At 36.5% G+C, this 26,140-nt stretch overlaps 1 protein-coding gene across 4 annotated transcripts in view; it reads right to left on the bottom strand.

Annotated features, from left to right (window-relative positions):
* Nucleotides 1–1,878: 1,878 nt before the first annotated feature.
* The window catches only part of SEPTIN10 (septin 10), a 30,233-nt gene continuing 5,971 nt past the window's right edge, over nucleotides 1,879–26,140 (bottom strand). Inside the window, exons 2-10 of one of the 4 annotated variants that reach the window (XM_049834336.1) lie at nucleotides 24,108–24,225; nucleotides 23,180–23,375; nucleotides 21,491–21,677; nucleotides 16,731–16,892; nucleotides 15,070–15,166; nucleotides 14,327–14,495; nucleotides 6,843–6,975; nucleotides 3,914–4,104; nucleotides 1,879–2,748 (exon numbers count right to left, since the gene is read on the bottom strand). In XM_049834336.1, the coding sequence (XP_049690293.1) occupies nucleotides 2,733–2,748; nucleotides 3,914–4,104; nucleotides 6,843–6,975; nucleotides 14,327–14,495; nucleotides 15,070–15,166; nucleotides 16,731–16,892; nucleotides 21,491–21,677; nucleotides 23,180–23,375; nucleotides 24,108–24,225 (1,269 nt within the window). In that variant the 3' untranslated portion in view covers nucleotides 1,879–2,732. Of the gene's footprint in view, nucleotides 2,749–3,913; nucleotides 4,105–6,842; nucleotides 7,041–14,326; nucleotides 14,496–15,069; nucleotides 15,167–16,730; nucleotides 16,893–21,490; nucleotides 21,678–22,068; nucleotides 22,131–23,179; nucleotides 23,376–24,107; nucleotides 24,226–26,140 lie in introns of those variants that run through there. The other 3 variants (XM_049834337.1, XM_049834339.1, XM_049834338.1) reach the window with 3 other exon arrangements.

Below are 26,140 nucleotides of genomic sequence, written 5' to 3'. Positions count from 1 at the left end.
GAGTAGAAGCCATGAAAAATCCAGCCCCAAAAGGCTACGCAAATACTGGCACCCTCTGACCCTTTTTCTAAACAGGCTAATTATTTTCTCTTCCCTCCAAAAAGGGTCTCTGCCTTTTCTAAGCTTCAGGTGAAGGACTAGCTCCACAATTCCACCCTGTGAGGACAGAGGAGTAAAATCTTAGGGGTGCTGAGAGCTCTGCCTCGCAGTGTCTTCTCAGTGGGAAGGATCAGCCCCTCCAAAAGCGTGCAGGCTAATGGGATAGTAAAGATTTCCTACTCCCAGCACAAGGGAATGGAGAAACTGCCGGCAGGCACCACGACCAAGCGTTAAGCACTAAAATAGTCTCTTGAATTGAGCAGGGATCACACAGCCTGGGGACCGCTTTTAGCTAACTGTGGCATTTCTTGTGAGTGATCTATATATCCATATACACATATCTAGACACACAGGAGTGAGATACATCTCTCCGTGTATGTACATTTATAAAAAATCTATGGGTTTGTATATATAAATAGGAACATATCCAAATCCTACACACTTAAGATATGAAAATCAGAGAAAGGCAAATTTCTGCTGGAAGACAGAATTTAATTCTGAAATCATTAGTTTGGTGGGTTCCTTGTTTACAAAAACTACACTGATAAACTGTGATACATAAAAGTGCCAAGAGAAATGATTACTTACGGATCGCAAGTACAGGTACCCCCAAAATGAAAAGGTACTTAAAGATCTGATGCCAAAAGACATTTGTGTAGCTCCATCATACTCTTTTTCAGAAAGTTTAAGGCTCACAGGATGATCACCCAGAAACTACCCCAATACATCTCAGTAGTATTTCCCAACAAGAAAAATATGGTATTTCCACACACATTTCTGGGAATTCTTTTAAAAACGTTTTGAATCATTATGAGATGCAGCTGTATTCTTAAGTTTTCAAACTACAGAGACTAATTTCAGCTTTTTAATGCCCTAGCAGATATAATCAACCACATGAGCTCAGAGCTCTCATTGCACTTACTTTTAAACTGCCTCCTGTGCTTGCAGCTTTGTTTCCACAGAAAATAGGCTAATATTCTTTTCTGTGAAAAAAATTGGCTCCTGCTCAATGAGTTACAGAATTACAGAATCACTGATGTTGGAAGGGGCCTCTGGAGATCACCTACTCCAACCCCCCTGATAAAAGCAGGTTCAGCTAGAGGGGGTTGCCCAGGACCAGTGACACAGTTGCTCAGTGCCACAGTCCTGTCTCCAAAGGCAAAAGCCATGTTCTTCGAGCGCACCCTAGTGAAAATCCTGTTGAAGCCTTTTTTTCTGGTTTTTTTCTGGTTTAAAATCCTGCAAGTGTCTACACCTAGCTATCAGTGTTTTGCTGCCTTGATGCTAGGGTCTGGATTTTAAAAAATATATTTAGTAAAGAAAACAAGGAGAGGTAGATGCCTTGGTACCTTATAAAAATCCAGTTAGGTAATTTACCTGTCTATGAATTACAGTAAACTACTTTTTGCAGTGATACACTGAATGCAAATTACACAAGTCTTCAGAAAGGTCTTGAAAAATTAGTCATTTTTCTTTTGAGTCACTTTTCCTTTCCATATAGAGATGATGTTGTTGCTGTTATGGAAGAGGCTTATTTCCATCTTTTGCAAAGAAGGAATTAAGAAATAACTAAGATTATAAATGGTATATGACAAGTATATCACAAGTCATACTGCCTTTCTGCCACAATATGCACAAATCGCCTATTCTTTCCATTCAATAAATGACTTAAGACATTTAAAACAGATGCAAAACATTTACATTTTTCAGATTAATGTGAAATCTTAATCCTTGTTTTTAATTACTTGGGAGGGAGAGGAAGCAGAACAACAGAAACACTTGAGCAAAACCGATGTATTTTATTTCTAGCAAGTTAGTATTTAATTTTTAAAGAGTCGCACAAAACCGCTTCAGAGAACTGCACCTCTTATAGTTTCCCATTAGTTATCATGGCTACTGAAAATATAAAAAACATTTTAAACTAGTTTTAACCTGAAGCTCTTGTAATTAATAGTTTTTATAAAGTTCAGCCTCTGCTGTAACTGAACACCACAGTCACAAGCATCAAAAAGTTCTGGGTACTTTCCTTATTAAGTTAGTAATGTCAGATAAACTATCATGCAACGGTACAGCACTGCAAAAACATCTCAATAAATTTGGATTAGAAAGATCATATCTGAAATTTGGGACACTGCTTGTACATAAACCCTATAAACAAAATCTGTCAGCAAAATCAGTAAATGGTTGAATTATGTCAACAGTTGTATTAAATAATATTTAGTAGACTAATATACCATACCATATGAAAATAACTCTTTAGAAAGGTTGTAGTGGATATATTCACTGAGTGCTTTTGTACTACAGCATTCATATCATGAATGGAACTGTTTATGGCAGGGACATTTGCTTTGGTACAATGCACTTAAAATGAAAGCAAGCTGGCCACACGTATGTAAGGCAAATGCGTATCAAGGCAGACTCGTAACAGAAAGTCCGTGATGGCAATGACAGCAATTGCCGCACCGTATGTGTACAGATCATACTTCAAAATTCTTCTTTTGCAGCACGCAGCCACAAGAGATATTTTCCAAATCCTTTAGTAAGAAACTGCAACTCCTGTACCTCCAAAAGCACACTGTGAATCATTGCTTCCTGAAGAGAAATTACCAATATTGTTTCTTCTATCATCAGTATTATGTAAAGCTGGAACTGAAAAACAAAAACAAGCATGTAAACTGTAACAAACTCTGAAAAAATAAAGCTAAAACAGAGAAAACAAATCTAAAAATTTTCTGAAGTTGAGAGTTACTCCTAATAGTGCAGATAATAACTTCTGTTACCAAGAATTCCACTTTCATATGTAAATCCAGAAAAAGGAGTCTAGGAAAAGGAACTCGGTAACATTACTTGAAATGCAAAAATTTTGGCAAAAACACAAGCAGGCTGATAGCATACACTCCAATAATGTCAAAGCCGTATTGATGATATTTGTGGAAATGCACGAACCCATCTAGCTTCTAATGTTTTTCATAATCTAGCAGTTATGAATAATTTATGTACCAAAAAATCTGCTTTCAAGTGCAGTGAGATAGTAATCAACAAAATGTTATCGGCAGTAAAGTTGTAACCTATCAGGAAAGGAAATGAGTAAGTTAATTCTGCTTTTAGAGAAGAAAAAAACGTAATTCAATTTAATTCAATGTTTATATATGAAGAAGTCAGGCATGTTATTCTGAAGACCACTTTTGAATATATTTCTGAAATTTTGCAATTTATTTGAGCTTTTCCTTTGGGAGTGGAGAAAGAAAAAAGTGGGTAGGAGGGAAGAAAGTAAAATGCTTATCAGGTCATATTCTGCACTCAGTGTAATTTTACAGCCAATTTTATCAATCTCTCATCTCAATAATCTGTACTAGGAAGACACATCTAGTATTATGGGACAGCAGCAGTCAGACTGCTTCATAAAACTGACATATACTACATTCAAAACCTGAGTGCTGCAATCAAATACTATTTCTGGAATTCCCTGGGTGAATTTCTCTCCCTCTCTAACTTCTCCCTCTCCCTCTGTTCATGAACATTCACAGTTTCTTCATCTCTGACATCAAAGCACAGGAGTTCAAGCCGAAAACCTTGGTTCCTTCATGGAAAAAGAAAAAAAAAAAAGAAGAAGAAAGATGTTCATAAAACACACAGCAATTACTCTAAAAGTAAATGCAAGCACGAGGGTATTTTACACACTTCTGTCTTCTTATCACATAACGGAACAGAGCATCTTTGTATCTTTTCTAAAAGATTACTGAAATTTGCATTATAAAAGCGATATGTGAAGGATTTTTTATTGCTGCCTCTGCTGACTAGCATCAGCACTTACTTTTTGCGGTCCTTGTCTCTCTTCAAACTAACAACAGGGGTAGAGACAGATGCTTGTGACTGGAGTAATTCAGCATTAGCTTTCTTCTCAATAAACATAGCTATTTCATCTTCTAGAACTTTTTTCTTTTTCTCTAATTTCAGTTTCACTTCTTGATGCATTAGCATACGATGTTCAAATTTAGTCTGTACCTGTTTAAAGAAAGCACAAAAAATAGTATTTCCAACTAGTAACACAAGGTGGTGATATCATAATACAAAACCCCTCTGCAATTAAACAGTAAAACCTACCTCGTGTTAAAAGTCATCAGAAATTGCAGTTCTTTCCTAAAACTGCTAAGACTAAAAACCAGCAATCTAGAAAAATAATCATTCATATCAGATTGTTCTCATAGAACCCAGGCTACTACACACAAAGGACAGGTGGAAACCATGGAAGGCACTAAGTGAGTATTAGATTTCCTACTAGATTTTACTATATCTTTATTATATCAAAAATAAGGAGGCCTTCAGAGAGGAAACAATTACCAACAGAAGGATTAAATCAGGAACTACCAAGTAGAATCTACTTCCCTAAAACCAAGTGGGCAAGGAATCATACAAACTTTAGTTAGACAGGTATGAATTTTCATATATATTATTTTCATATGTATATTGATTACATTTACATATTAATATGTACACACATAGTAAGTCTGGTTGGGGGAGTTACTTGTGGGCTGCAAGAAGTTAACTGCTTTTCTGCAGTAACTGTTCTTTGATTGTTCTTTTGACATATTAATGGACTTTACTCTCCAGAAGCATTCTACCAGTTTAAACCTACTGTGAACTTGTCCATGATAACCAAAGGGTTATCATTCTCTCCACCCTTCCTCACCTCTCATCTCCCCACACACAAACTCTCCTAGAATCCTGCTTCTGTACCCATCTGTATTGCTGTAACTCCATCTGAGTGCCGCTGTACTGGTATAGAAATCAGAGAGATTTATTTCCATCTTTTGCAAAGAAGGAACTAAGAAATAACTAAGATTATAAATTTAACAGTATACCTGTTTTACACAGTAGAGCTGTGTAAAATGTGTGTGTATGTGTGTATGTATACTATTTAATTATTTCATTGCAACAGTTAACCAGATGCACTGCAAAAACAGGAGCCAATAAAAAGATACCAATAAAAACATTCAGGGTAGAAACACTAAGGTCCTAAGCGACCGTACATCAGGAGTGGTAATGCTGCACATTGCACCTACAAGTTTCCTCTAAATGAAGGATGCGAAAGCAATCTTAAGTACAACAGAAACTCCTGGGGGTTTTTTAGTTTCCAGATACACACACACACTTCTTAGAGAACAAGCAGCAAGAGTATATCACAAATGTTCTTTAGGAGTGACTGCATGGTCACTTTCCCACACCAGGAACTGGGAAAACTAATATCCATAATTCATTTGCAATATGCAGAGCTCACAAACCACCTGATATAAATCATAGAAGGAAAACATCAAAGGGTACCACAGATACTGTGTAAGACCTAGCTGAACCTACTTTGAACATGGATGGCCAAGTGCTCTTCCAATTGGATAGGCTTATAGTGAGAAGGATTGAACCTGACTTTTTTTCTCCACAAGTAGCACAGGGGAATTAACAGATTTAGGAAACAAAGTATTAAGCCACCTTCTTATTTAAAACATGCATCTGAACACCTCGCAAAAAAGGCTACATCTTTGCTGGGAGACTGAGGTACAGAAAAGAACATTAATAAATATACACAGGTTTCCAATTTCAATTAAACCAGTGTTTGAATATAAATACACATGACCATGATAAAGCCTGGCAGAAAGTAGATGAGAAGATCCTGTTTTACCAGTCCAGCTTGACAGGACTAAATCTTCAACAACATATTCAAGAAATGTTCCACATCTCCAAATATTCTTAAGGCAGCTGGGAATGGATGAGATTTTAAAAACAAAACAAAACAAAAACAACAGAAACAACTCCCCCCCACTTTCAAACCTCTCAATGTGAAGGTTGAGCTTATATTTATTAACTGCACCTGGAGATCATACATACATGCCCCACTCTCTTGGGCTGAAAAACAACCCATGGGATTCTTTCCTGAAGTCTTGGGTTTTACACAGCAACCGACACATGAGAAGCACCTACTATGCTGCTATGGCATGCTGATGTTTCTCAGCATACTGCTGGAGAAGATGAAGAAACATGCAAACATTATATTCATCACTCTCTTACTTCACCAAATCACACCCTACTCTGTTGACTTGTCCCAGCTACCCACCAAAGCCTTTAGGCCATAAGCTCCCTCCTTCCAAAAAAAGACTGCCGTTTATAGAATCATTTAGGTTGGAAATGACCTTTAAGATTGAGTCCACTGTTAACCTAACACTGCCAAGTCCACCACTAAACAATGTCCCTAAGCACCACGTCTACATATCTTTTAAATACCTCCAGGGATGGTGACTCCACCACTTCCCTGGGCAGCTTGTTCCAATGCCTGACAACCCTTTTGATGAAGAAATTTTTTCCTAATATCCAACCTAAACCTCCCCTGGTGCAAGCTGAGGCCATTTCCTCTTGTCCTGTCCCTTGTTACTCAGGAGAAGAGACCAATCCCCACCTCGCTACAACCTCCATTCAGGTACTTGTAGAGAGCGATAAGGTCTGCCCTCAGCCTCCTTTTCTCCAGACTAAACAACCCCAGTTCCCTCAGCTGTCCCTTGTCAGACTTGTGCTCTTGCTTGCTTGTGTCTAATCAATCTGCTAATCCAATCTGTGTAATCCATCTGCCTTTCATTTTAAGCATTACTGCCCTCAAAATATTAGGAAATTATAAAAATCAAGTAGTTGTGATTTTGCTAACAACTTAACTGTTCCAAATCTCAGCAAACTCAAGACAGACAGACAGGCATGCTTACCTGTTGCTCTGCTTCTTTCAATATTGCTTCTTTCTCCTTCACTCTCTGCACAAACTGTTGTCTCATCTCCTCCTCTTTTCTTTGCAGTTCAAGGTAGAACTCCTGCCTCTTTGCCTCATAGGCTTCCTGTAGACTGAAGTCCAAAAATGTAAGCAAGTCTCCAGCACGCTGCTTTATTCAATGTGGAAAACCAACAATCTGGAATATTATTTAAACAATTAATATTCATCTGAAATATTAATTTCTACAGCTCCCCACATAAAAATTTGTAAACAAACCTAAACAGAAGCAAGCATCTTACCTTTCTTAATTTTTATTTAAGTAAACAACCCTGAGTAAAATTATTTATGCTAACAACTCCTGGGCAATTTACATTTCAAAGTAAATACAGCACTTTAGCAATCTCATGTTCTAAAAGACTTAAGTTATAACTTTCTGCCTCCAACATGCATAAACTTTTTCTTTAAGTTACTTTTATTAATAAGACACTGAATTTGCCAGAAAAATCACCCAAGATTTCTTCATTGTGAATCCTCAGTCTTAAAATAGGACATTACAAAACCAATGCATGTGGAGCATTAACACAACTAACGAACTGATTAATGCTATATAAAAGGAAGGAAAATAACAGGACCTTAAAAATATATAGGACTCTCTTCATGTAATGTCAAAATTTAAATATGGCAGGCAGAGTTACATTAATATGGAATAAATACAATTTCCTAAGTAGTTCAACATTCAAAAGAAAGGGTTACTTTCCAACATGCATCAGCCAAAACCTCAAGACTGCTTGTTTTTTCCTGAATCCTCTCTCCCAGAAGCTAATATACTGCATACATACAACACTTATATTTGAAATTATATAGAAGGTGTATATTAGTTCAGATCATTGAGCAAGTATCCGGCAACAGAACAAAACAGCAAGTAATTAAAACATTTCTTTACTTTTAAATCTATACCTCCCTTCCTTTCTTTTTTTTGAAAAAAAGTTACTCTACTAGACATTTCAGTACACAGCAATTTTTTTCCTCCAAACAACAGGTGCTTGAAAATGAGAAACTTTTTTCATATCAAAGTATATCAAAGCAAATTAAAAGATGCTGGTAATTTGTTCATATACTACTACAGGTTTGACATTTTCAGGGTCTGCTATCGCCACAGTGCTGGCACAAAAAGTTCTGCTTTTCAGGGAAAAAGAAATGGAGCTTGTACACAGATGTATCTCATGCACCAAAGGGCAGACTACCTTTGAAAAGTGTACCTGCTTAAAGACACAAGTTCTTCCAAAAAAAACATTTACCACAAACTTCTCTCAGTCACAAAATTCCAGAGAGGCAGAATTGGTGGATCAGAGCTGTGCTAATGGTTCTTACAAAAACAAAAGGATCTGTCCAGATCTTGTAGGACATAGGGCTTATGAACAGATGAACACATGGATAATGTTCTAGCTCTTTTCTCTTACACCATTCATCTCTTCTAACGCTTCCTGAGTGCTGACTAGTCAGCCCCACTCAGCTATCATGAGTTACTGTCCTTTGCCACGTATCTCATGCCTTCCACTCTGATGTAAAATAAATATATATGTACATCAAATATTTAAATTCACTTTATATTTTTAATACACATACACAATTTTGTACCAGTTTTTAAGTCTCATCTTTTACTGTTTCTATTAAAACAGTTTATAAATGGAAAGACTTACAAAAAAAAGGACATCTAAAAACTTAATTATTTAGAGCAACAGTAAGCTTTAAACAGCTCCCTTCTAGATTTAAATATACAATGACTGGGCAGTTTCCCAATCCTAAATTTTCTTATTTGTATTAAAAATATAATCGAGAGAGAGAGAAGAATTGTCTTGAAATTGCACATGCAGACTTAATGTTTGTATGAACTCAAGGTCAGAGCATTTTTCCTATTCTATCTTATTTGAGCAATACATTGCAACAAAACAAATTCAGACAACCACCTTTTTGGGTTTGTGGGAGATTTTTATCAACTGTGAAGTAACTTAGGTCATGCTGAAATTGTATCTACTGCATGTAACAATGGCATGGTTTTCACACAGGTGTATTAATTCACACTCTTTCAGTTTAGACAGCATATGTAATAACAATAAAGCTACAGCACAGGTTTCTCAAGTGCTAGCGATCTCACTATACACACTTTTGCGCCCTGTGTCAGTTCTGCTAGCTAACATGCTGCCTTTGGGTGCAATAAAGCCACTAGAGCAAGTCCTAGACTAAGCTAACATGCTGCAATCGCACCTTCATTTCATTATGTGGACATCTTTAGACTCAATCTAAGCTGGTTTATCAGGTAAAGGCAATTTTGGCTTGAAATTAGTAAAAGATTAACTTTGAAGACACTGGATTTACTAAGTAATCAATACATGTATAAGGAAGAGGACAAATAAAAGTGTATTTTTAAATCCCCCCTCCCGCTGGACTTAATTGTTCTGGAAATCACAAAGACAAAATTAAAACAAACTTTCTCTTCTGTTTGGCGTATCAGCAACATAATGATCCAAAAAGTCTTTGGTTTTAGGAGGTTTGGGGAGGAGGGGAAAATAGTTCACCAGGTATTCAGCCAACCCTTTCAACATTACTGCAGCCATTGCTCAGTGTAAAACGTTTTTCAGTTTACCTGATGACTGGTTTTACTGCTTCTCATATAGTACATTATGAAAAACAAATTCGCAGGTTGCCTCATTCTTCTGGGTTGGACCTCTAGAATTTTATACCCTGTACAAAACCCACTTGCAAAATTAAGATGTTAAAGATAATTATTTAAATAATGTCTTCTTATTGAGGATTTGGAGGAAAGGAAGGGGATTGTGAAGTCTACACCTTACTAATCCATTACATACCTCATAACAGCATTATCACCTACCTTTCTACAGAAGCATAGCTGTGACATACAGTTTTTCTATCTGCGTAAGACTTAGAACATGGAAGCCTAAATATAAAGATGCAAATCAAACATGTTATGTTCATAAATAAAGACTGACTGAAGTGAATTCAGCTCTCAGTGGAACACAATGTTTGTGTGCTTTGAACAACACAGATATTTACACAGTATTTTAGTTTGTTCATTTAATGTAAAAAAGCTTTCAAATTTGAAAACTACACTTGTAACTTTTTGCATAACATTCAACTATCAATTACAGTATATCTGAAAAACTAAAAAATTTAGAAGTTAACTACTGGCAGGTATTTTTAGTATGGTCCCTTGACTCAGTGAACTACCTAAGCTGATATTAAGCAACACTAAGGATGTGGTATATCTAAATAATTACCATTTTCCCAGTGGAGGCATGAAAAACAGGTATTCTGGATGCAGTTCAGTCTTACCATAAGGAGGTTAAAATACTTAGCTCAAATGCAAAGGTCTGCAGTTGGTCAGATGAACTCCATTTCCAAGTGACTTCTTAAGGAAGAAGTCTAATAGCGTTTCAGATATTAGGTTTCCTTTCTTAGAAGAGATAACTAGAGTCATATCAACCTTCCTCTACGTATGAACTTACTCACATTACTGAATCCTTCCTGTTTTTCTGTCCTCATCCTCAAAATAGACTGAAAAATAAACATGTTTTTGTTCAAGAACTGCAAGGTCTGAATATCTCAGTTTCAGAGAGGAATAAAGCATGGCATATACAATTGCCCACATGTTGAGAAGCTGAGATGTTTATGTTACAATTATCTTTAACTGCAATTACGATGAAGAATAAATTGTAACTATTAGCACAGTAAAAACAACTAAACAAGAGAATTATTGACATCAGAGAATCCAAATATGTAAGCATACAGCTTGAATAACAATCTTCAGCTTTTTTCAACAGACCCTCACCTATTAGTTTTCTTCTTTCAAAACAAGAACGTCCCCTTAAGCAACAACATAGCTGAGAATGGAAAATTGCCCTAGAAAACATCCAACTTCAAAATAGAAATAATCCTCTCCTCCCTTGCAAACATCTAAGCTTACTAGGTGTGTATACATTTAGAAGTTTGTTTGGCTGGAAGCACTCTTCATGTCTAGATTTCTGTTTCCAACTATCCCCAATTTTTCTATTTAGGACATCTCAGCAGTTATGCCTTGCTGAGATTGACCTGAAACTAGGAATTCATGATCCTAATGGACATAATCGGACCATCAAAAAGGTAGGACTAGACCATGCACACAAAAAAGGTCTATCTTTACTTTTCAACAACAAAGAAATGCAAATCCCAATTTTAAGTATTAAAAAATGATAATAAAAGCACTTCCTGGATTTTAAATTCAACAGATACTGAGTAAAAGGCATAAACCACCCCCCAAAGACTCTGCTATCCATTGACTTCATTACATAAATTTTGCCATAACAGGCTTTCCAAGCCCATTCCTGATTGGCTGCTTTTCATGGCTTGGAAACCAAATTATACCTATATGACTAAGTTCAGCCTTAGATGGTATTCCATTTATTCCCTGAAGCACCATACAGTGGATTATTAATTTTTAAAGTGCTTTACTACATGTTATTTTAATCTGCTATGGTACATACATGACTGTAATTCTCATGACCTTTTGGAATGATACCCCATTACAAGATGGAACTCTTCTCATAAAAAAGTTCTGTATACTGTTTTTGCAAGGTATATGAATGAGATTAATTAAATTCCCAATTACCCATTAATTTAAGTTATGCTAATTATTGTTATCCAATTTAAATAAATAATGGTTTGATAAAATGCCAGTATAAAACAGATGTCCTGAAAGCAGCAGAATTAATATCCCAAATTCCTATGGATGATTTTATGTTCTGTTCTCTCAATGACCGTAATTGCCTACAAAAGCCCTGCCTACATCCTTACACCTTTTTAACTATACAGTTCATATCCCTCCATACTTCCTAAATATTCTTTACTTATGGTGACTACTCACATAGATCTTTCACATGCAGTAGCCTTAGCTACTTCCAAATCACCTATGACCTTCTCATCCTACCACAGTACTGCCAAGCTCCCAAGAGTTTCAAAAGACAGTACTTCATTCAGAGGTAATGATTTACTGACAACAAATGTACATTGGCTGGCCAACAACTGGTAGGAGCAGAGGTCTTCTGCTTTTGCTGCAGTGAGAACACTAACGGTGTAATCCCCCTGGAAGCATCCAACTCTCTACTGAAGTGTGAAAATGGAGAATTGGTTCTTATGTTATTAGGGAGCGACTAACAGACTGATCACGCAAACTTCATTTTCCCTGGAAATCTAGTTAATGAAAAAGTTAATTCTTAGAATGCAATTGCAAATAAGCAAATTAAAAAGTTATTATCATGCAAATTCACAAAAAATATAAGATTAGGGAATAGGTATTTTGAAAAGTGTACACAAGACAGTCGTTTCAGACTACTACTAACTTTATTTCCCCTCCTCACACCTAGTAATAAAGCTGCAAATATATTTTTCCACTGTGTGCTGAAACCATCTCTTTCCTGTCTCCCATAAAAAAAATAAAGCTTGCCAACCTGTTTTTTCCACCTGTAAGTGTAAAAGCCTTTACAGATGTCTGCCCACAACCTGTCTCACAAGGTAGCTGAAAATCCAAGAATTATTGGGTTTGCTTTGCAGTGGCGTACAATTTTGGATGAATAAACTAGTGTTGTACTTTTAAATCCCAAAGTGTGGTACAGGAACTTCATAGGCAGCTTTCTCACAACATGCCAAAAGGCAGGCCATGTTAGCTACTCAAGCGTCAATGTTCAAATGCCACAAATCCCAGTGCAGTAAAAGCAGCTAATTATTCCAGCCTAGCAGAAATTTTCTAAATTTACATAAAATAACCCAATTCAGATTACCAAATTTAGTATGTGGACAGCTACATCACAAACCTGCCACTTTATACCGTTAGTAAAATACAAACTGTTTAGGGCTTTCACAAAGACAATACTTATGTTTGTGGAAGAAAACAGTTCTGTGGATAATAATTTTTATAATTTAACTCTTATCTTGAGGTGGCTGTACATTATGAAATTCAAGTTCAGAAAAGCCAAAGGTACTACAGTCAATATTGCCATGTACGAATCTCTAAAAAAAGCTTTCCCTAGACAAAGATAACAAGATATCAGCTGTTAGTGTATGTTCTTAAACTTAAACCTAAACCCAATGAAAAGCCTATGGTCAGTTTTAATTGGTTTTAAACCTCATTCACCTTTGATTCTCTATTTATGAAAAGAATTTATTCCATTCTTGCTAAGTCAAGAGAAAGGTCAAGAGACCACTGTGATTCACGGTCAGCTCAAGATCATCTAAATGAACTAATCTTTAAATGTGCCTTGACATTAAGACTTCAGAAAGTGCCCATATACAACATCTTCCTTGGCCACATTAATCTTATTTAATTATTGTTCTTTGAACAATATGTAAATTAGACCTAGTCAAAGTGAAAGAAATGCTGCTCCGTCAACACTCTACAAGTTACTGTAACTGAGCTGCCTTAGAACTTCTGTACAAAATACAGGTGAAAGCAAAGAATTTAAGCCACTAAAAACAACTCTTTGGAGGGAAGCCATTTAAAAGTCATTTATTTTTCCCAGAACAGAATGGGTAAAGACAGTCTGATGACTAAGTAAAACAAGAAGTAAACAAATCAGCTGGTTCAAAGCACTAGAAACTGTTTTTAATGCAAAGTCGTATTTTGTTTTCATGTCTGGTTTAAGTCAGTATTTCCCACCATGACTATGCAATAATAGCACTTTGCTGAACTGTGAAGGCTTGAACAACCCCTGAAGAATCAGTTCTTCCCCATCAGGATTCTAACCACTTACAAAATACAGTCCCATGCATTGGAAATAAAAGATTAAACAAACTGGATATAGAAATTGTAAATATCTCCTGCAGAAAGCAGCTTTACTACATGAAAGAACCAAGTGTCTCCAACCCTCTGCTTAGCTTTCCTTTGGAGTACTCTAGTAACTTCCTACAGTCTAGCAAGAGATTTCTTGACCTGAAAAGGCTAGACATTTGTTATTGTGGCAGATAATGTGGGAAACCAACAGCGTAACCAATGATTTTGTAAAAGTTTTTGCTTCAGTTCCTCCTGAACTTTGAGTCCAGCCAAACCGTTGTTCAGAATCAGACATTATTAAGACAGAAAGCAAAACAGCATGCTAATATATGATGAAAATAATTTAAAAGGCATAAAGTACCTGAAGAAAACTGACATTCTCCATGACAAAAATTAAAATGGTTTATTCTAAAAGATTTCAGAACTACAGCTAGCTTGTATGCCTTTAAAAGCAATGCTCATACAATCCCATATACTTCTCCATGAAGATAACTGAATGAACAGCTACATGCTTATTCTGATCTAAAAAAAAACCAAAACAAAAACTCTCTCCCTCTTAGAAAACCTATTCTGTGTCTGAGCCCTGCTCTGTATTAGGTTGATACAGTCAAATGTGAAGTGAAGGGATGCTGAAAGCAAATGCTGCACAGGAAGTCCTTTACCTGACTGGTTTGTTCTCAGGGCCGATGTCTCTGAAGCCCATCTCTTCCAGTCTGCAGCGTCTGTATGACTCATAATGTCGTGCATGAGTCTGCTCTCTTAAGTCTTCCATATTTGTGCAAATAAGCATCTTGCGAAGCTTTACAAAGTCACAGTGGTTCTCATTTTCCACTAAGCAGTTAAAAGAGGAAGATTTTATTATTATGCACAAGTAACAAAATTGTCAAAATATACTTAAACAGCATTGAAATACATTTATTTTGTTTACTAATTATACTTCCAGGAAAAGGTATCTCATTGTTTATTATACCTCTTATACTTCCTTATAATTTCTAATATGCACATTGAAGCACTAACTGTAAATACTAGTGAACATGTTCCAACACGTCCTGATTTCCTGTTCAAGTTGAACCATGATAAATTTCTCTCTTTTTTTCCCCTCTTCTTTACCGACAATCATTAAGCTTTAAAATTTGGTAGTGCTAGAAGCACTGCCACCATACTAACCTACCCAAGTATTACATACACTATCTCATAGCTTGAGTCCAGGGATGCATCAGTGCTGATGAAACTACCAGTTAGTGCACACCTCAAGTATTAATTGCTAAACTCCTTAAACTGTTGATCCAAAATACAATCAATATGGCATCAGTGGATAATACCAGCCCCTTTTAGTATTGGTGAATTTTATACTTCAAGAACAACAACAAAAAACTTGTAAAAATACCTTTGAGAATTCATTTACCTTGTACAGTGCCCCAAGGGTACTGACGAGCTCTCACCATTTTGTTTCCAATTTTCACTTCTTCCGTACTTCCTACTACGGCAAATGGCAAATGGCCCTGTAAGAGTCACACCAATTCAGTCTTATCTCTCAGCATTCTTATGTCAGAACTGAAAAGCAAACTCTTCAGAAATAAATTAGGGGGAAATCCCACCACTTCAGGAAAAGCCAATAGGCAGTTTCAAACCAAAAACCACTTTGAAGAGATCAGTAGCGAGTCAAACTCCTGATACAAAAGTCAAGCTACAATAACAGAACCAGGAGGAGCGGTTGATAGACCAGACGGGTTTGCTGCCAATTCAGAAGAACCTCAACAGGCTGGAGAAATGGGCCAACAGGAATCTCACAAAGTTCAAACGAAAGCAATGCCAAGTCCTGCACGTCAGGAGGAATAACCCCATGCTCCAGCACATGCTGCGGGCCAACTGTCTGGAAAGGCACTTTGCAGAAAAAGACGTGGGGTTCCTGGTGGACAACAGGTTGGACCTGATTCAGCAGGTTTGCTCCAGTAGCAAAAGCAGCCAACTACATCCTGAGCTGCATTAGGAAGAGTATCAGCAGTAAGTAGAAAGCCACTCTAGAACACATCCCTCTGATTTGCATTTGGCCACAGTTCATATCCCCAGTAACAGCCATGAGATGATCACAGGTTTGAACCCGAGGTATGGTGCGGGCTCAGCCAAACGGCCAGAAATACAGGCTGGCTACTGACTGTCTGCATGCTGACCCACAACTGAACAAATAAAAAAAAAAATACCATGAACTGGAAAACAAATCACTAGCAGAGCATGAAAGAGGTAAGTAACAGACCACCACCTTTCCCCACAGCAGAAGGACCTGCTACTGAATGACAGCCTGCACATCCTCACTCCCTGGCACAAGTGACAGAAGTTGGGACTGCAGAGCCATGCACTCCGGCATACCGGCTCCTCCTGCCTACTTTCAAACCCCAGTACATGCAAACATATGTTCATGTGCATCTACAAACATATGAACAAGAACAGCAACTACAGACAGAGTGCTCAAAGCAAAGACGTCTTGCTTCACAAGCTTAGCTGAAGCTGGCAGACACTCCTGGGAGGATCTGAAAGGACAATAGTAAAAAAGCCAAAATTACATCTGACCTTTTAATCCCCAGAGAAAATTTGTCCTAATTTCAGATGAAAATACTAAATAAAAGGAAAAAGCAGATGGAAAACTTGCTATCATCAAGACCAGAGAAAACTGGAGAAACGAGGCACTAGAGTATCTTCCCTAACAGATGTAAGGTAGTATTTGCTGAGGAAAAGAGCAAAGCCAATCTGTCCATCTACTTTAGTAATTATATATTAATTATCCAGAAATTAGAAAAAGTATTTCTGAGTGAGAATCTCTTCTGTTTCTGAGCCAGAAAATAAAAAGCCTCCTAAAACAAGTGGTATCAACAGCAGAGGGACAGGAAGATTTGCAAGTAGGGAAAGAAACCCCCAAACATATGAGCTTTTTAAGGAGAGAGAAAAATAAACAAACTTGTTACATACAAACCTATAAACCTCAAGATAACGGTAAAAGAAAAGGCATGAATCGGCATTAGAGAGTGATGCTTTAGTACTGAAATATCAATGTTTTTGTCATTTACTTACATTCATGACGGTATTAATTTCAGAAACGGTTTCGTCATCAGTTGGAAACTGGTATATCTGGACGCCATTACTAACTAATTCACTCATGATTTTGTTCTTGAACTTCTGTAGTTCAGTTTTAGAAATGCTGTCTGCTTTGCCTATAATTGGTATAATGTTCACCTATTAATGATACAAATTATATGAAATGTGTAAGACTTCAATTTTGAGGTGACAACTTTTATAAATTAAATTGTTTGGTGATAAGCTCTTTCAAACTTCCCCCACAGTCTAAACTCTTCTATTTATTGATATCAAAGCTTCACAAAACATGAAAAATACATTCACTGGCATCATTTAACAAAAAACTAACAGATTATTTCATATACTCCCTCAAAATTAATTGATTCTGAAAAAAGAACAAGAAAGGAGGATTCATACAGTGAAGTACTCAAAGGAACAGCAATGCCTACCTATTAATTAAATGACATTAAGTATTTATATCTCTGCTAAAAAAAATAGATTGTTTTAGTTTATAGCACCGGGGGACATGGTTCAGGTGTTAAATGAAAGATGACAGTTTGAATACACAAAGAAAAGGAAGCTGGCTACCAAACCCAGCCTACCCCTGAGCCTTTTCCTTGGGTTCCTTTCAGCTACAACTTCTTGTTCACCTCACCACTGCAGTAATCAGTTTCTCAAGTATCTGCTGCAAGCAGAGGAATGACTAAGACTGAAGAATCTTACTTACAAGCCTTTACACGAATTGGTCAGAACTCAAAATTCAGTTCTAAAGAGGTAAATTGCCCTATTTCCTAAAACAGTTATGACAGTAACTTTGTGTCTTTAAGAAAAAATTGGCATCTACTACTTTCCAATCACCACTCCCAAAACACGCATTTTTCAGAACTATGTACAAAGAATTAATGTCAATGTCCAAATATTTTAGCAGAACAATGCAAACGATTCTTCCAGATTTCAGACGACTTGAGAGTTTTACAGAGTTCTTTGATCACAGATGCAAAAAGGAAAGAAAAAAAAAAAAAAGAAAAAGCCTTGCACACATTCTTTTTATTCTTCTGAAAATTCTGTCTGAATGGAAATGCCTAACATGGAATCTCAAGAATAGATTAAAAATGGGTGTTTTTGAAATAAGTCTTTTCTCTCTCTTAGGCAAAATGTCCAAATGAAAAAAGCATACCAACTCCAAAGCATGATTTCTAAGATTACCTGATGATTGTCCTTAACTGCATAGCATACGCAACCTAAGCACATATGGGGCAAGAGATCTAAAATCAAATAAATCAAATAAAATGCTAGAATAATTTTTTTTGTATAACTGAGTTAATTTAGGATTGTATAAACAACCTATTACAGCTAGGAGTAATTTGCAGCTTCTATCAAATTAGCTGAGGGACATCAATTAGGTTTTCTAACGTATAGCTTTAAAAATGGATGGAACACAGAGTCCTCAGTATTGAATTAACCTTTACTCTGTCTTTTCAACATGAAAGTTTTTCAAACCCTCGTTAATTAGGAGAGAATTTCTTAGCTAATGAATAGCAGAGAAAGACTATTGAGGAGACCAGTAAAAAAGAAAAACAGAATTGCCTGAAACTGTGATTATAGCTATCAACATTGATATTAAATCACAACTATTGTATTAAAATTTAAAAGCAATACAACTCTGGCTTTAGCTGAGCAACAAAAAGAAAAAGTTATCTTTGCTTAATCTGTTAAATAAAATTAGTATCTGCTTGCAGCATCTAAGGCTTACTTGAAAACTAGTATCTCAGTACTTTCATCCAAGAAAAACATTAATTGAAAGCACACATTTGTACTAACAAGGCACTTAAATTGTATTGATTTGGACCACATATAGATGTGCCCCAAGTCCCACTGCTCCCTCCTGTGCCTACTACTCACTCAGAAACCAACTCCCTTCCAGCCTCTTCCCCAGCTACAACTGTGGACAACTACAACACTGAATTTTGCAACAAAACTGAATTTTGCTACAAAGTGATAGGCCATTAATACAGAATCACTTTAACCCCATGTAAAAAGTCTACATTTGCAATAAAACCAACAGTCCTGCCCTTCACCTTGCCTGCAGCTGCTCATTGCCAGGTAGAAGTAAAATCTGTGCAGCTGTCCAAGGAGACAGATTACTTTTCAGCTTGATCAGTTCCCTAACCAAGCAAAAATCTTCAGGTTTCAGTTTAAATTAGTTCCCTCACCCAGGGAACTGGCTGCCCAAAACACTTAAGCATGCACAATGGGAAGAAGCAGCTGAGACTACCTCATTCAATAGCAATGCAGAATGACCATATAAAGTCACCAGGATAAACTTTATCCATGTACATTACTTCTCTGTTTGCTAGCACCAAATTCAGCCCTCTGATCATCCTTCTGCCTGAAATCCAGTGTCACCTCCCTTCCCCCCCCCAATTAGAAAACATTCTATTACTCTAAATTAAGATTTTCATGTAACACCTTACATGAATGTCAAAACATCTGCTGCCCCTTTATGCTATAGAGAAGAAAAAAAAATACATATACTTGAAGTTATTATTGGCTGACATCTTGCAGGCTGATTTAAGTGTATCTCTATGAATCAATACAAAAATTTCCAAAGGTTCTTTCTGAAGAAAAACAAAACAAAACAAACTCAAAGCCCACAAGATACTCTCATGTCATTTCCTGACTTAACAGTAATCTGTATATAATTCTGCAAGAACGACTTAAAAATGCAGATCTATTAGTTGGATAATCACCAGTTCCCAGCAAGACAGCATACAGAAGAAGATTCCCTTAATCTGTGAATGAAACCTGGCTGGCTGTTGTGATTCAGTCCTAAGCAAAACTACAGGACTTTCCAATGTCTAAGAGCTAGAGGCTAAATTCTTAACTAGTCATCAAATTTATAAGCAGCAGAGAAAAATTAATTGCCCACAGATACAGCTGGGTTTTTTCTCCCATGATTATAAAGTATAGGATGACCCTATCCTATTCCAAGGACTTCACTCTTTACCTCTGAGCTGTGTAATCTGGTCTTGTTTTATACCAAGCAGACCGTAACAAAAGTGTAACAGCATACACTGTGGTGGATTTAGGAAGAAACTGAAAACAACTTTTGACATAGATTTATATGCTTAATGTATGCATGTTGCTACACCACCTTTACAGAATCCTGTACTTGGTGAACGCTCCCAGGGACTTCCACATCCTGGGAAATCCCAAGTTCCGAAATGTCTAGGAAAATGCAGTATTAAGAGCATCACAAACACGTTCCACAAGGAGATGGAAACCAAACTATGGCTAAAGTATTTACTTTTTTTAGTGTATACGTATATTTCTGTAGTAAGATCAGGAAGTAGAATCCATTGCAAAGGGATAAAAAAAACAAAGCTGCATGCTGTTCATGTTCTCTCTGAGCCAAAGCAGAAGCAAAAATATTTAGAGTAGGTGGCGAGAAGCTAAAATCCCCCAAACCAGAATTACTTTAGTTTTATCCTGATGAAAGAATACTTTCTTAGGATGCTGGGACATTTCCTTTTCTTTTGGAAGAAACACTGTTCTAAAGGGAGTTCAGTAAAGAGAGGGCACAACCTAGATACCAAGTATTTTTGTGGTTTAACACAACTTCCAACTTCAAAACTCAGAGTAGAACAATATGCTCCATGAAACTGTCCCATTTTCTAGTATCAAGGCTCATTAGCTATCAGTGCATATTAGAGTAGTTTCACAAACATTTTAATCTGACATAAACCAACACCATAGCAGAAAGAAGTGACCCTGCTCTCCCCTACCTTTGTCACACAACACCCCCCCCCACTTACTCTGTGCTGTTGACAAAGTTCAAAATGCAAAATATATCCGTAAACAAAATTACAAAAATACCAAATCATCGATCACAAATATGGAATAGACAGCCGATTTGATCCTTGTTATCTTGAAGAAACATCTCACGAACAAGAAAATGCAGAAAGAAAATTCAGCAGGAGAGGCTCTAGTAAAGCACAAAGGAAAGGGCTGGAGGAACAGCAAATGCATTTAAGTTTTCAAGTTTCTCAAAATTTCAACAAATTAAACCCAGATGATGGAAGGTTTCTTAAAATGTGTTAAACATTTAGCTTCATCCAGTTCACACAACCCCATCACAGGAAGAAAGTTAAGACTTCAGAAAGCACAACTGATCACACTAGAAACTGCTATTTTAAAGCTTTCAAAACAAATCAAGGTGTGAAGTTTAAAACACTAATGCAGCCTATCTTAGAAAAAGCCATGCTGGCAGGGTGTTCTGATCATGGCACTTGCCTCTTCAGTTATCTATAATAAAGATCTTCACGGCACTGCAAAGCTTTTTATATGCCAAGTTTCCAGCAGTCCCAAAACTTGACAGTGAACTAGAAATAAGCTTAATTAGAAATATTACAGGACTCGTGGAGGGTACCCTATCCAATCACAATAAGATGTTAACAGTTTGTTAAAAGTAAAGTTGGTGTGGTTCTATTTTTTATTTTTTTTAAACCTCATTGTGCTTCTTTTTTCAACGCTCTTGCCAGCTGTGTGTGTGTCTCTCTGATTTGTAAATAAACAGATGATGGACTGCAAGCTACTTGCAGAACCAATTTATTCCCAATTTAAGGTATACCGGTACCAAAAAACATCCCAAAACTAAACACATGGATATAGAACTGAAAGGCGGTAGAGGATCTAAAAGCTGCAAGATGCTTCAGAAAATACGACAAATTCTTGAAACTCTTGTTTCAAAGTCTTACCTTGCTGTCTAGGCTTTTCATGGTTAACAAATCTAGGGTTTTTAGGGAATGGCCTGTAGGTGAAATGAAATAGAGGCAGACATGGATGCGAGTATCATGGTAGCTAAATAAAGAACGTTTAATTTTCAGTTCTTCCTGGAGATAGGCTTCAAATTGTGCATCTATATAATCCACTATTGGCTGATAGCTGTAAGAAATAAAATTTAACAACCAGAGATTAGCTACTCCTAAACAGAGCCAGACTAAGAAAGGAATTCCTCTTGTATTGTTTTGTGGATTTTTGCTTTACATGTCAAAAGGCTGCTCAAGTATTTACCCAGTACAACAGAAAATTAAAGGTACAGAGTAACTTAATCTCTGAAGGCTACTCAAAAAAGAATTGTGCACCTAATACAGACAAAACATTTCCTAGCTACTATTAGTGAAAAAAGCTACATAGTTACGATTATAACTGATCTTCCCAAGTGATGTTTTATAAACTTTTGCAATCAAGCTGTGCAACTACAGAACTCTTAGATACAAGGAAGATACAAGAAACTCTTAGATACAATACAAGAAAAGAAAGAACATGCAATTACCAGTACAAAGAAATAGGAACTCCTTTATCTTCTGAAGATGAAGTACTGTACATGAGAGAGCTCTTAAACAATAGACAAAAATTGAAAAGGAGGAATGTAAGAGAAGAATGTAAATCTGATTTGCAATAAGTACAGTTTAAGTATACTTTATCCTACTTAAAACCAGACTATAATCTGCTTTCTAAAAGATAGTGTTGCTAGGTGTACAAGCAGCATGCCCTTACATTTCTGCCGCTACACAAATTTTATAAACCAGATCAAACGCTATCAAAATTCAGAAGTAGTTGTTACACACAAAATTAAAAGGACTAAAAGACAACTCCCCTATACCACACATCAAACCCTCTAATATCTATACTAACATCCACTTGCATCTCATTCATCCAAGTCACTAGCAGTAGCTATTTTCCAGTCACCTCGTAAGTCATAGCTCTCTTGTTAATCTTAATGTGACTCTCTAACCTTCAGTCATAATTACCACCATTTCGGCACTCACATAGCACAAAGGACTGCTAAAATTCTTTACAATTAAGGTGAAGGAAACAAAATCTGCTGACACATAGTTCAATATTTTAAAATCTTCAATTCATAAAAGCAGAGACTCAAAAAAAGTTCTGAAAGACACCACTAGTGTGGTACCTCTACATCTTCTGATTAAGCTGTCCAACATAAAAAACAGAGGCCTTCAGCAATCCACGTGATGTTCCTTCCTGTTTAAGGTCTTCGATATGTTCCAATCAACTTGTTAAAAAACCTATAGAACTTCATAATCTACAGTACCTTATAACCTGTCTGGTTGTTTAAAAAGCCCCCTGTTGACCTTCTCCCTGCTTTCCTCCACCTCAAAAGAAACTCTAGTCACTATTACACATTTTATTTACATACATTTATATAAGATTATATCATAAAGAAAGGGGCAGAGTTCATCCAATTTCTCAAATCATTTCCTAGACAAGAAGAAAAACCTATTTACTTTGGTACACAGAGAAAACAGTTAACCAAATATTTGGAACATACGTAAGACAAATATTCACTACAAAGCCCAAAGAAAAATCAACTTGCAATTGAAGGCCAAAACTCCTACATATGATAGCAACAAGAAGGCACTTACCTATCTTCTTTGTTTATCTGGTCACCAAATCCCACTGTATTTACAATGGTCAGCTTCAAAAGAACATTACTTTCCTGGAGTTCGTAAGTCTGGGCTCTAAGTTGTACACTTGGCAGAAAATGCGTTGACACAGGGTCATCAAAATTGGTGTTAAACAAACTGTTTATCAGGGTTGATTTCCCACTTCCAGTCTCTCCTACAGTTAAACAGAATGGTTGGGGAAGACATTCTGCACATCAAATAAATACCTGCTAAGCATAGAAAGTGTTATCACAGCAACTCGACACATTTACATAAAAACTTGTCAACTGATTTCTCCAAGCAAAATGGTTGCCTGCATTTCTTTTTCATAATGAGCACTAAATATCTTTTAGTTAATTTTTTCATCCTACAGACAAGAGAGAGTTACCTGCTAATGAGTAATAAGCAGAACAGTCTCTTGACACTTTGTTTTCTTTAAAGGCATGAACTAATTTCCTACAGATTTAAGAAGCTAAGTAACTAGCTGTGGAACCCCGGGGTTCGACACAAGGTTTTTATGAATAAGGGTAAAATAGAGGAAACATTTTATAAGTATACAAATACTTCAGTAACACCACCTTGGAATTTTAGGATTTTTTTATCTGAAGCTATTTGTTACAGTACAGAGTGTAGCCCAGTTTACTCAAAAGAATCCAAGAAGCTGCCCATAAATCAACAAATGCATGGCATCCATTTTCAACATTTTTGGTCTTCGTATTATTTATGAAAATGCTAAATATAAAAACAAAGGATGGATACAAATAAGCAAAGCTGGGGAAAGAGGTGGAATTATAGTTCATGCTTAACATTAAAGAAAGAGCTTAACATTGCAACGGGATTTAAATTTCAGTCACTTCTTAAGGACAGGTATACTACTAAAGCCTTAAACTATGCAGATACTACTTACCAATGCAAAGAATGTTGAAGCAGAAGCCCTGCTTGATGGATTTTTTAACCAGTTGATCAGGTAAGCTACCAAAACCAACATGCCCGGACAAGGATAAAGTTCGATAGCCATCATTTTGCTACAGAAAAATCATTTAAAAGTATGTTAGTGAACTAAGTTGCAAAGCAATTAGCAATGGCAACAAAGGAACTCTACCACTAAGCTAGAACACATTCATTATCATTTACGTGGAACCAACAAAAGCAGAAGTCTGAAAAAAAGATCTGTGAAATCAACTGTATTCCATGATTTGAGAAGACATACAGATTTACTTCACAGGACAATTTGCAGACTCAAAGTCCATGTTTTGCAAAAAAAAAAAAAAAAGAAACACAACCAAAATAAAGCAGACAAGTCCAACTGAAAATGTAAACTGAAAACTGTTGACAGAAGATAGATCACGGTTGGCTTGCTCTTAGAAATAAAGAAAAAAATATTTAAAACCAATTTAAGCCACAGAATTCAAAATAGAGACCATAATCACAGGAGGGTGTATGTTATAATCAGAACTCATTCTGAGTACCTAGAATTGAAATTGTTATTTATGTAAAATAATACATTATCTACACACCAGAACTCTGAGATAATATATTATTAGAAATGTCTAGAGGTGCAGTGCTTTCTCTTATGTTTCCAATCCACATGGAATTGGAAACCATTAATGGTTCCTGGGAACGTGTATACAGCCAACAGTAGGAAATTTTTTATTTAACACTTACAAGCCCATAAAAGCGCCACCTTTTATAATAGGTATGCATAGCAAGTTTCAAGCTAAAAGGATATGGACATTCCTCACAGCAAATACTCATCCTCTTCTTATTTCACACAGGACTCCTTATGTGGGACTACAGACTGCACCAACTCTCATTTTAGACTATTATAATCAGATAACTCCATTTTGGACTAATATAATGAGGAAAAATGTGTAAGCAAAGTGAACAATTTAAAGAGAAAATATTACATCTTAAGGTTATTAAAAAAAAAAAAAAATGTTCATCCAAAGCATGTCTGAAAAAAGCAATTTCTCAAGGTATACTACCATATGGAAATTACTATCAAAAAGGGCTGAGAAACACTGAAAACTCAGTATCCTGTCCATTTAAAGACAAGCGTAACTGAGACAGAGTGGCAGCACGTCTAACAACTATAGTTACACAGTCTGATATTCAAACCACCTCTATCACCACCAATATAAGACAGCTCCTCCATAACAAACTGTTAAGCCTCCACACCAAACGCCAGCACAAGAGGCTCAGTGTAACTGTAGACGGGAAGCCTTTCACCTTCATGTCACCAGCCTAAATCCAAACCGTGCCGGGCTACCTTCAAAATCCCTGCATAGCCATTTGTTACTCTCCAAGAAAAATCCCTAGCAGAAAGAACTTTATTTCCTTCCAGTCCACTTGGATTTCAGTGGACAAACCACCAATACCCACAACCTTACTGACCATTTCCAGAGGTCATTAGAGCACTACCACATCATCCACAAGAGACTGTCAGGATTAAAAAGCGTTTAGCTGAGGAAACTGGTATTACAGCTGTATTTGCTACACAAAGCTAAGTGCAGAACCAGATGACTGGAGTCCTCGTAGCCATTAACTCCGTAACTTCATTTTCAAAAGGAAGGGAGAGATTAATTACAATTTAGCAATTAAACTCAAGAGTTTACTGTTTTCTGGAAAGGAAAATAAACAATAGTTAGTTCTTCCACTGCTATATTGGCTGTTTATCACTGAAAATTTGACCAAATTTCTGTGTGCAACAGAGGACAATGAGAAATAATAAATGTGAAAAACCAGGTGCCTTCTCTGTGTTCTGCTTAAAAAGCTAAGGCTATGCTTGTAACTTAACAGATATCTGGCTGTATCACTACTTAAAAATTCCTATCAGATGGTTAATTTCTTTGTATTTCTAAGTTTCTCCCAAAGATGCTTCTTACAGATATGTATTGCAGTCAGGAAAGAGAGTAACAATTTCTGCAATAAGTATTTACA

The sequence above is a fragment of the Accipiter gentilis genome, chromosome 31, assembly GCF_929443795.1.
Source record: "Accipiter gentilis chromosome 31, bAccGen1.1, whole genome shotgun sequence".
In the NCBI taxonomy this organism is placed as follows: Eukaryota; Metazoa; Chordata; class Aves; order Accipitriformes; family Accipitridae; genus Astur; species Astur gentilis.
Note: the sequence above shows the minus strand (reverse complement) of the source record. Positions and strands in the feature narration are given on the sequence as shown.